The sequence below is a fragment of the Pterocles gutturalis genome, unplaced genomic scaffold, assembly GCF_000699245.1.
Source record: "Pterocles gutturalis isolate BGI_N339 unplaced genomic scaffold, ASM69924v1 scaffold47148, whole genome shotgun sequence".
Lineage (NCBI taxonomy): Eukaryota > Metazoa > Chordata > Aves > Pterocliformes > Pteroclidae > Pterocles > Pterocles gutturalis.
In genome coordinates this window covers 1-11,164 of record NW_010119748.1, presented here as the reverse complement: position 1 = coordinate 11,164, position 11,164 = coordinate 1, and the positions used below count along the sequence as shown (strand labels likewise).

The 11,164-nt window shown below is 53.5% G+C and overlaps 1 protein-coding gene across 1 annotated transcript; it reads right to left on the bottom strand.

The window, feature by feature from the left end:
* Positions 1-108: 108 nt before the first annotated feature.
* Positions 109-10,837, bottom strand: RGSL1 (regulator of G-protein signaling like 1; the record flags this gene model as incomplete). Its single annotated transcript, XM_010076658.1, has 12 exons — positions 10,825-10,837; positions 10,310-10,392; positions 9,959-10,033; positions 9,071-9,200; positions 7,497-7,658; positions 6,373-7,337; positions 5,709-5,771; positions 3,865-4,096; positions 1,702-1,774; positions 1,264-1,457; positions 668-785; positions 109-205 (listed from the first exon to the last, which is right to left on the bottom strand). Coding segments are annotated over exons 1-12 (2,205 nt in total), but the record flags the coding sequence as incomplete, so codon positions are not given.
* Positions 10,838-11,164: the final 327 nt, after the last annotated feature.

Below are 11,164 nucleotides of genomic sequence, written 5' to 3'. Positions count from 1 at the left end.
GCCCCCACCACCCCATTCATGTGAGCACTGCTTGACCTACAGCGTATCCTCTCATTCTTGCCTGGACAACATCCCCAGCCTGGGAACCCAGAGAGGGTCTTTCCTTACCACCCTGTCTGTCATGAAGCTCCCCCTCCCATACTTCAAACAAAGGTTAGACATAAGTGGATCGCTCAGAGGGAACAGGTCCTGGTACTCTTTGAACCTGCCGGATGGGAGAGCAGAGAGAGAGCGTCAAGAGCAGCCAGATACATGAGGAAAGCAGTGGTTTGGTGGGAGGGTGGGGTCCCACGGGACTTCTGTTCCTGAAGGAGGTTGGAGAAAGGGACGGGGGCCTGGATCCCCTCCCTTGGGCTCTGTTCTTGCATGTAGCAGGCTTGGCAGTGTCCACCCTGCTTATCTGCAGCATGGTTCCTCCTCCAGACCAGCACTCTGCAAGCCCAACAATGACTTGGTGCCCATGGGATGAGCCCTGTCAGCCTTGCACAGGTAAGTGCATCAGCAGCTGCAACAGCAGCTTTGTCTGGCTGGGATTTTGATGCACTGGCCGACAGTTCATAAGGAAATATGTCTGTAGCAGTTGCTGTCTGTCACCTTGGGATTTCCATGGGAAGGATGTGTTTGTGTAACCACCAGACTTGGGAACCAGCTCAGCCCAGGTCCTCACCATCGTTTTTCCATTGCCTTCTGGACAAAGACCTGTGCTGTCATCAACATGTAGGGGTTGACTACTTTGGCCTCCTTTATATCTTTGATGATTGAAGAGCAGCAGTCCAGCAGCTCCTCTGGAAGAGAAGAGCAGTCACTACCTGTCCCTGCCAGCCACCCCCAAGCCACCATGGCATCTCTTCCTACTCTCACATCTTCAAGTGGCACCCTGTCCCGTCTCTGCCTGCCCTGTCTGCTGAATTTGGTGGTCTCGTCCCTTTTCCTTTCTATACTGTGCTAATTGCATACTTTGGGAGTGAAGCTGCGACTCCCAGAGCATCTAAAGGAGACAAGATAGGGAATGACTCTTTTTGCAACTGCAGGAATTGCATGTTGCAGGTCTTGGTCAGTAGGTCCTGCCAAGTAAGTAGACAACCTTCTCAGAAATATAAGTGGCAGGGGAAGGGCTCAGCAAACAAATGCTCTACTGGACGTGCAAAGAGGATGGGCAGGTCTCTGCCAAAGGATATAAAATCTGCAACCAGCATCCTGCTCAGGTTCTCCCCAAGGTTTTAATGATGAATGGAGTAAAGTGCAGGGTGGGAGGGCACCTACCAGGTGGGATTTCAGCATGGAAATATTTTCTAACAATGCTCTTAAGGAGGGTTCTCCTCCTCTGGGGGTTGGTCTCTGCGACTAGCTTCTCCACATCTATCCAGAAACGCAATGGTTCATCTGCGTTGCGCTCCTTGAGGAACTGCTTGAAGAACTGCAGGTGGGCAGGGCTGTGCAGGACTTTCACAAAGTGCCTGTAGAGGAGGAGACACCAGGAGGTGTGATTTCTGTGCCACCTGGAAAATACTGGTGGAGCACAACCTCCCTTATCTGTCTTGCCCATAAAACCATTTAGGTTGGAAAAGACTTTTAAGATCATCACCCACTGAGCTGCTGGGAATCCAGAGGGGGAATTCTCCTGACAAGCTGTTCCTTTTCTGCCATAGGTGCATGTGCCCAACAGCTTTGCTGACATATGTCCAGAGGAACTGGTCTCACCCTGAAGAGGAGGCTTCACCCATGGAGTCAAGGAGAAGGTAGGACTTTGGGTCTGTGATGGAGAGCTCAGAAACTGCAAATGCACTGGGCGTCCCCGCAGAGACCAGGGGAGGGAGGGAGGTAAGGATGGGGCACCTGGAAGGACTAGTGGGAGGAGGAGGTTGTGCTCCTCTCTGGCTCTTGATGAGAATAAGCAGTAATTTGCTACTGGATGGCATGCATTTGGCCATGGAAAGCATGTTCTGGAGTGGAGAACCCTTGCTGCTTGCAACTGGTAGATCAGGAGATTATCAATAGGTGTAAAGCCAGAGGATAGCTACGTTGAAAAGATTCAGCAGAGCTTCGGAAAACCAGAGCTGGGAGCGGACTGGGATTTTGTCTCATTTGGGAGGTTAGCAAGCCCTTATTTGAAGATCAGTGGACTGGGTCAAATATTTTCTTTCTTTAAGTGTGGCTCCTGAGACTGACTTTCCTAACAAATAATAAGAGCTACTCCTACTGAGGGCTTGTATCCTGGTTACCATTTATATCCCAAAATGGAGCTTCAAGGACTCATGTCTGGAGTATTCCCAGGAGGTGAGGCATTGAACCACATGGAAGTTCACGTGGTCAGTGAGTACAGAGATTTAAGTGTGGTCACAGGGTGACTTTTAAGTGATTTTTCTGGGAATCTGAGAGCTGCCCAGCTGTAGTACAGGTGCCAAGCCAGGGACTGACTGAGGATGAAGTGCATGAGACATGCACAAGATGTGAGGGGTCAATCTGACCTATGGACCTGGGGGGATGTGTTAAAACATTTTTTTTCTTTTCCCTCATAACTCTACATTCAGACCCACAGGCCACCCATGCCTACATCTGGGAGTCCCCAGTGAAGAAGCAGGGACCCGCCGCACTACAGGAAAGCACTGGGAAAAACCTTGTGAACAGTAAAAAAACATCAAAGCTGTGTGCTGCAAGGTGCCAGACCTGGGTCTTCTGGATGGCTTCTCTACTGGAGCAGTTGTGGACTTCATCACGCTTGATTTGATCTCTCTGCCAGGAACAGGGCTCTCCTCTCTGTTCTCGGGTTCAATGGCTGTGGGGACAGAACAGGGTTGGCTCCTTCCTCAGGTGACACTTCTTCCTCTTCACCTCCATGTGGTTTGACCTCCTTGGCATCTGCTTCAGAGTAGCCCTCCCATTCCCACCTTCTCTGGCTGGATGAACACCCCAAAACACATGCCTTTCAAGGGTGGCTAGTCCCCTCTCTCCTTCTGGAGATGTTCTACCAGATGATGGGATGCAAGCAGGGAAGACCCCTCTTTGTCCGGTCCCCTAAGGGGATGCTGGAGCACCTTCAAGGCTGTGGTGGTTGGGGGCCCACCCTGCTTCTAGCCTGCTCAGACTGGACTCACCAGCTGGTGGGCTTTTGAGACGTGGAAGCTCTTTCTTCTTTCTTGGGCTATCCACAGCCAACAGGGGTTTCTGAACAGCCATCTCTTTTCTCATCATCTTCCAGGAGTCTGCATCAGACAGAAGAGGGGAGAGATCCAACATTTGTTCCTCCTGGCTAGGACAGCCCTTGCTCCGAGTGGTGGATTGTGACTGCTGCTCAATTTTCCTTTCTCCTCGTGTGTCCTGTTCCCAGGATCTACCTGTGACACTGCATTTCTCAGGTATGACCGAGGCCCCACAAGCTACCTATGGTTTGCTACAGGTGACTGGTGTCGCTCTCAGTGCACCAACAGGTACCCGGAAACTTGATGTTATTCTCAAAAGATGATGTGAGAAGACAAAGCTTAGGTGTTACGCCAGCATGGCTGGTCCCAGCGTCCACGGGATAAGGTCAAGGTGTGGAAGTGGAATGAGCATGGCTGTTGCTGGCTTTGGGTTTCAGTCACTTTGCTGCCTCCATTTGATCTGGTGACCCAGGCCAGCACAGGGATGAGGCATTTGGTGTCTCTGGTACTGTCAGGAGGGAATTTGGCCCACAGGCCACTGCCAAAGCTTGGATTACAGCTCATGGCTTCCAGATACCTTGTCCCAACCCACTCCATGATGTCCATGCCCTGCCAGCAATACAGCAATGCACCAAAGCCTGTGTGTTAGGATGCACTATGGGTACATGAAATGTGCTTCATCAGTCAACAGAAGCCCTGGCAGAAATTCAGAAGCTCCTCTTACCGGTCCTGCATAGGAGAGGTTCCACCTCCGCCTGGATGGAGCCCCCTTTACGGAGGTCCCGAGTGCCAATTGCTCGCCAGTGCTTGGAGGAGAGACCTTCCAAGTTCCTCGTGCCGTGCAAGGCCTGGCTCAGCTTCAAGGACCCATTTATCCGCTGGGACAGGAGGAAATATTCATCTCTTCCAACAGCATGACCTTGCATCTCAGGCATCAGGGCATCACTCGGCTGAGACTATGGCGAGAAGAGCAGAGGGGGATTGCACAGAGCACATACCCAACCTCAGGAGCTGCTCCTGCACCGTGCCCGATGGGCTGGCTGCACTTTTACTCAAGCAAACTACTCAAGTTAGATATCTGCCTTAGCTTTAAACCTTCTGGAAGAAATCTCCATGAGCAAAAAGCTCAGCATAGATGTTAAACCTACCCATGCAGCTGCTTAAAGCTGGCTCACATCTGCCTGCAGCTGGGATGTACTGGGGATGTGCAGCAGGTCCAGACAAGGGCTTGCCAGCAAAGGCAGGAGCTTTCCTGGAGACATCAACATCCCCCCAGGAGGGCTGAAAACAACCCTGAAGGTGTCCCTGGCAGACAGGTAACCTTGCGTGCCTTTCTTGTTGGCTGCTGGCCCTGGGACTGGCTCTGGCTGGTGTCCCGGGAGTGCCTTCCTCGCCCCCCCGAGACCCTCCTGCAGGTTTTGGCTGTCCCCGCCAGTGAGCGGTTTGCAGGACTCGCCAAGCGGCGGGGACAGGGCAGCTGGTTTCTGACCGAGATACATGCTGCTGAGAGCAAGCACCAAAAATAACCCTGCTAAGCCCCCGAGCAGTTCCCCTGACATCAGCGCAGCAAGACCCGGGAGGAGTTTGGCTTAGGGACCGGTGCCCGGTGCCTTCAGAGAACGTGGCCTCGATGCCTGATGAAGTGCTAATTGCACTCCCAGACCAGGTCTGTGCTCTGAGGGGTAATTTCCTCTACAAGAGATGCTTGAAAACCTAGGCAGCTAATTAACTTACAACCAAAAGCATTTAAGGAATCAGGGTCAGGAGCTGCCAGCTGACTTTTCCAAAACGCTCGGCTCTCGCTGACCAAGATGCTGGCATCTCTGTGAGCCAGGTCTTTGGGGGCACTAGTCCTGATAGCCTCTCCTTCCCATTTCCAGGATCAGCTGCTGATTTTACATCGCAGTTTAGGGAAAACCCTAACGCTTGGTTTGAAGTCAAGGTGGGATGCTTGGGGATCTGGGATGAGGTTTCCTTGTGTAAGGCTAGTGTTTAGGGAATTGATAAATATGAGATATTACTGGGATTTATACTGCCAAGACAGATAATAGTTCAGGAAGATGAGTGCTTGTGTGACTCTGCTTTCTTAAATCATCCCTTTACACAGTGGAAAAAATATGTGGAAAACTTGAGCGTGGTTGAATCATAGGCTAAAAGGCTGTGTGCCCTCTTCCCCCAGCGTGCTGGCCAGGCGCTCGTGCTGGGACAGGGGCGTACACGTGTGTGTCTGCGTGTGAGTCACATTAACAGCAGTATTTGCTATCGGCAAGGAAAAAAGAGTTAATTTCCAGAAATGTTTTGCCCAAGAGGCTCTCACAGGCCATGCCTGCAGCGCTGCCGACTTACGGGATGCTGTGGTGCAAGAGCTGAGGATCATCGCTCCAGGTGGCCGGAGAAGGATGGGCTCTGCCCTATCACCCTGCGGCAGCGTTGGCTGGGGAACACAGTGAGATGCTGGACCACTGCAGCTAATGCTGGGCTTCTCCTCCCTCTTTCCAACTTTTCACATCCCCACTCCTTTCTGAGCACCCCATGAGGATGCCCACAGCCCCCGTGTGGCCCCTTTACCATAAACTGTAGGAATGTCCTGTCGTCATCAGCCAGAAATTCCTCGTAGAAGCAGCAGAGCACCTGAGGAGGAGCAAAGGTGGGATGTCCTCAGCTGGTGCTCCAGCAGCGACTGGCACCCCTCAGCCCCGCCATCCCCTGAGGTTGCAGCAGTGATGCCGTGGGCAGGTGACACCTCACCAAGACACCCAGGCCAGCTCTGCTGGGAGCTGTACACCCAGGCTGGCCAACTGGGCTGCTCAGTGGCTGCCCATTGGGTTGTCAATGTGTTTTACTGGTGTTGTGCTGGAAGCAGCAGTTCAGACACGAAAGGACGGCCACTGTCCTGCCATCCCCCGGCACTTGGCATGTGTATCTAACAACCGAAGTCACCAACTGCTAGATGACTGTTGCATCTGCTCCACCACCCTGCAAGCCAGCCAGGATGCTCCTCTCCACTCGTCTATTGCATCTTGGTCACTGGTTCCAGTGCAAGGTGGCTTGCAACCGTAAGGGTTTTTTGGGTTTGTTTTTTGTTTTGTTTTGTTTTCCCTTCCTAACTGCTTTTCATCTTAATTTTCCAAATGCCTCTCTTCTTAAACAGGCTCCCAGGCCTCATGCCAGCCCAGGTGTGCCAATGCCAGCTGTACCTCCCAGCCTGACCACTGCCAGCACTGCTCTGTACCTCACAAATCTCCTTCTGGGCTCTGGATATCCTGGGGGAGAATTCTCCAGACATCAGGTGGCCCCGCAAGCTCCTGAGAGTCCTGGTCTCCAGGGGGAGCTGCCGAATGGTGCCTTCCCCCAGGTAGGTCTTGCATATCTTCTCCCCCATCAAACGGCGCAGGAAGAAACTGTTTTCTCTGCTGGGGTCCAGCACCACAGGAAGAAATTCCTCCAGGTCATGCCACAGGTCCAGGAGATAAGTCTCCATGGACAAGCCCTGGTGCTTCAGGAAGTCCCTGAAGGGCCGTCCCGCACAGCAATCAGCGCTGAGCACCCAGGGGAGGAAACTCAGGGTCTGGACTGGGTTTTTCAGGGATGGCAGCTGGACAAGGGGTGCAGAGGAACGCAGGTTAGAGAGGACTTTGTCTTCACAGAGGTCTTCTGGATGAAGGATCTGCTCTGCCTTGGATCTAGGGCTTTTGGGAGAGGTTGTTCCCCCTTTGTCTCCAAAGGCAGTGTTGGCAGGATGCTCTGACTGCTCAGGAATCAGTCCCAAAGCATCCTTGTCCAGATGTGATTCCTTGGTGCTCCCAGCTAGTCCCGGCTGCCTTTCTGGTTGCACCTGAAATATGGGCATCTTCACTTCTTGGGGGTTTCTTCCCTCCTTGACCAGAGTCCAGATCTCTGCTTTGGCCTTCTTGCTGCAGTAGGGCCCTGACAAACCCTGGCTCCGTTTGATATGCATCTTGAAGAGATTCTCCGCAAAGCCTGAGGGCTCCTGTGAGCTGTCCCATAATAAACGCTCCTGATATTCCTGCAGCAGAGGCTGGCACGATTTCTCTTCCTCCATGCCCATCTTGCAGTGGATGAAGAATTTAGGGAGCCAGTAACCCTGAATCATAATGAGGGCCCGTTCCTGCATCTTGCTGAGGATCTCCCTCCTGGTGCTGATGGGCTGAACGTGCTCGGCTTTCAGCAGTGGTCCTGAAATGGATGCAGGAGATTATGATGGGGACATGGCTCCATGCAGACCATTCCCCAGCCAAACAAAGCTGGTGCTGGTATCCCATCTCCCTGGGAGCATCACGGAAAGGCCACCTCTCTGGAAGGGCACTGCTTGTCCCCGGCTCCCATGTTTCTTACCAACCACGGTCCTGCAGAGAGTGACAACGCTGGAGCCTTCGCGCAGGTGAGTGGCCTTCAGCCTGTGAAGCAAGGACAGGTAGAGCTCCCTCTGCTTCTCATCCGACTCGTCGAGCCCCAGGAGCCTTTCGGTGGTGAGCCAGAAGTTGGTCAGTTCTTCCCCTATGGATTAGACAACAGATGGGAGTTGGAGGGAGTCTCTGAAAGCCATGATGATGGGCAAAGCAGCCTGTGCTTTGGTTTTGGTTTTTTTGGGTTTTGTTTTTTTTTAATAAGAAGGAAAGATCGCTAAGGGAACAGTGTAGAGAAGAGCCAGGGCTATGCATCTCCCCAGTGTGCAGCACCCACATTGGGGCTCTGCTGCTGGCTCATCTCCCAAAGCCATCTTGGGCACTGCAGTGTCACCTGTCCCACCAGTGCTCTCCCCTGCCCTCAGCTCTGTGCTGGTGTCCCGCCGGGCAGCTGGCCCATGGCTGGCTGAGAAGGGGCCATGGAGTGCCCCGTGCCCACCTGCTGTTCCTTGGATGAAGGTGCAAAAGTGCCGCATGCCCTGGCTCCCGCTGATGCACTTCTCCAGCAGCCACTGGTCAGCGCTGTGCCAGTTCAGCAGTTTTGCTGTCAGAGAGAGAGCAGAGCATGGCGTCGGGGGGTACATACAGCAGCAGCCCCCTAAAAAGCCCTCCAGACCCCACCAGCATCCCCCCAGCCTCCCTGACATAGGCTGCTGGAGAGCAGCAGTGCTGTGAGCCGGGAGATCAGCAAATCACACAGAAATGGGAGTTCTGGACAGGATTGTGGGATGCGCACGTGGTGTTTGCAAGGATGCAGCGCAACCTGCTCAGGGACAGTCTGCCCAGCTATCGTGCCTCTTCCCCTTGCAAACGTCCATCATTTTTGCTTGAGTTTGGGGCTTGCCCTCAACTTCTTTCAGCTTGAGGTTCAAACCGACTGTAGAAGCAGCAGCGATGCATGCACCAACAGCGCTGGAGCAAGCCTCGATGAATCGCTTATTTTTCTGAAATTAAAATCTGCATGCTCACCACCGCAGCTTTCTTTGCAAGTGGCCTTCCCTTGTGTTGACACACAGACTGACAAAGCACCTGGCTGGGCTGAGGTGGCTCATTTTAGGGCTAAACTGAGCACAGTTCCTCACAGGATGGCACGGGATGCATCAGACGAGGAGTATATCGCAATATGGGGCGAGAGCTCTGCGCACCCTGTGCACCAGCAGACCTCAAACATCAGGACCCCAGTTTCCCGTGCCCGAGAATGCTCTCCAGCCCCGCTCCACCCATGAACCACATGGTCAACCCTGCTAAGCAGCTATTTCAGCTCAGCTCCGTGCAGGCAGCGAGCCTGTACTAGCAGGGTTGTGGAGTAAAGCCCTGCTCATCCCGTGGAAACCTTGGGATCCCGCTGCATCCCTAAAAACGCAATGTGCAATGCCTTTTTAACCCAGAGCAGAGACACAACCCACTGGGCAGGCACCGGGTGGTCACAGCCCAGGCAAGAGGAAGCCTTGCTGCAGTGGCAAAGCCGCTTGCTCCGATTTCCTCCGTGCCGCGATGACTCACCTGCTTCCCCCGACCGAATGAAACCCAGGAGCTTCTGGCAGAGGATGAGGTGGAGGCACAGGCTGGATTTGCAGAAGTGAGGCAGCCGGTGCTTTTCCAACCAAACCAGTAAAGCCCGGGGGCTGGGATCCTGCGTTGCAACCCCCCGCACCCAAGAAGAGGATTAGGCTGTGAGCAAGGAGCCGTCTCCTGCCTGGGGATTAGGGTGAGTAACGGGCCCCTGCTAGGGGGGAAGGAGGCAGGGGAAGGCGCCCTGTTGCTAGACAGCGATGAAAACCATCCCCATGCTGTGAAAAAAGGGGGATGCTCAAGCTATAGACCCTGCCCACATCCCTGTCTGTAAACCTGGGAGACCCAGGGCTGAGTGGCTGCCTGCAAAGCTGCTTTTCCTCGCAGCCTGCCGGCTTTCCTGGAGCCCGGAGAGGAGGGCATGGCAGCTTTCTGGCAGCATTGAGAGAAGCGGGTTCCTTTTTGCTAGGGGAACTGAGCGCTACAAACGACGGTCGTGGCTGTGGGGAAGGGGGATGTCCACGGGGAGGGCTGAGCCGGTTTGAGGATCAACAGGGCTTCACTCCTGGTGAATTCAGGGGGAATATAGGACACGAGGGGTTGGTGTCCTCTTTCTCTGGCACCAAATACGCTCTCCTGAACTCCAGCTATTCATGTTTACCAAGGACTGGATGGACCCCATGAGCAGCAGCAGGACTTTAAATGGCTTGTGCTCCAGCCAGGGCTTAAAAGCAAAATGACACCTGGGTTTGAAATAATCCCCCAGCTGCACGAACAGGAGAGCCAGAGGGTGGCCTTGGCAATGAGACACCAGCTCCTTCCCTCCCCTGCTCCCTTCCTCCCTCCTCCTCACCCTCCTCGCAAGGGGGATTTTCTCACCAGGTGGCTCGGCAGCTCTGGCCAGAGGTCCCACTGCCCCATGCCGCTGACGTAAATGGGTGTCTGGCCAAAAACCTGGGTTGAAAGGAAAGGGGAGAGCTGAAAGAGGTGGAGGGTGGCAGGGGAGCCCAGAGCCCAGCTGTTCTAGTTAGTCCTTGCTGCAGAGAAGGGCATTGCCTTCCCTTTCAGACCTCTATCTCCAAGCTGAGGTCTTCAGGTTTCCCTCAGTTTCCAGCCTGAGTATATGGTATATTCCAAACTTTCCTGGGGCCTCTAACACCACAGAAGCTGAAAGTTCACCTGAGAAGAGCTTAGAAAGGTCCTGGGCTTCATCGTGCAGAGTGGACTTACGGGAAGATTCAGAAACGTGTTGAAAAAGTCAACAAAAATGTCATCTCTCAGCAGAAGCCTTATGTCCGTGGAGGCTATGGTTGCTACAAGGGGGAGAATAGAAAGTTACCTGGGCTTTGTGCGGCCAAGTGTGACATAAATGTGCACCAAAGGATGAGTTTTGAGAGGGACAGCTCTAGGGGATGTGTGGTATGGGAGGATTTGGACCTGGGGCAGTCCATGAAATTTGGGTCCCCGTGCACCCAGGTGCTCTGGGCAGGTTGGCATGGGGTGTTTGGGAAGCATCAGGTTCAGCTGCATGTTTCATTCATCATCTGGATGCAAGGGGGTGGGTTGGCATCAGCCTGCTGATGGGTGCCCTTGAAAACGTCCACTTGCGTGAACACACCACACCTGTGTCACAGGGAGGACACACATTTCAGGAGCCTAACACTTTTTTTTCTTTTTTTTTTCTCCCCACTGTCCCCTTTGGGATGTGCTTAGAGGGGCTGTAGCCTCCAGCAAAGGTAACTCACCGGCGGCCATCATGTTGTCGTATCCCAGGGATACGTTCTAGAGTGCCACGCTGCCTGTGACACACTTGTCTCAGTGAGTCCCTGGGGGGCTGCAGGGCTCTCAGTACCTGTGTTGTGGTTTATAAAACCGCGGGGACAGTTTTCTAAACACCTGGTGGGCTGAGGCAGGGAACCGGGAGGGTTTTTCACTCACCACTTAGGGTCACGGGCAAGAGACTGACATGACTCGTGAAGAACAATAAAACAACTGAATTTATTAACTATTTACAACAAGAAGCAGGATATTGAAAGCGAGAAACCACATCTTACACAAAAGGCACTCCTCCCCCACCCCTCCCTT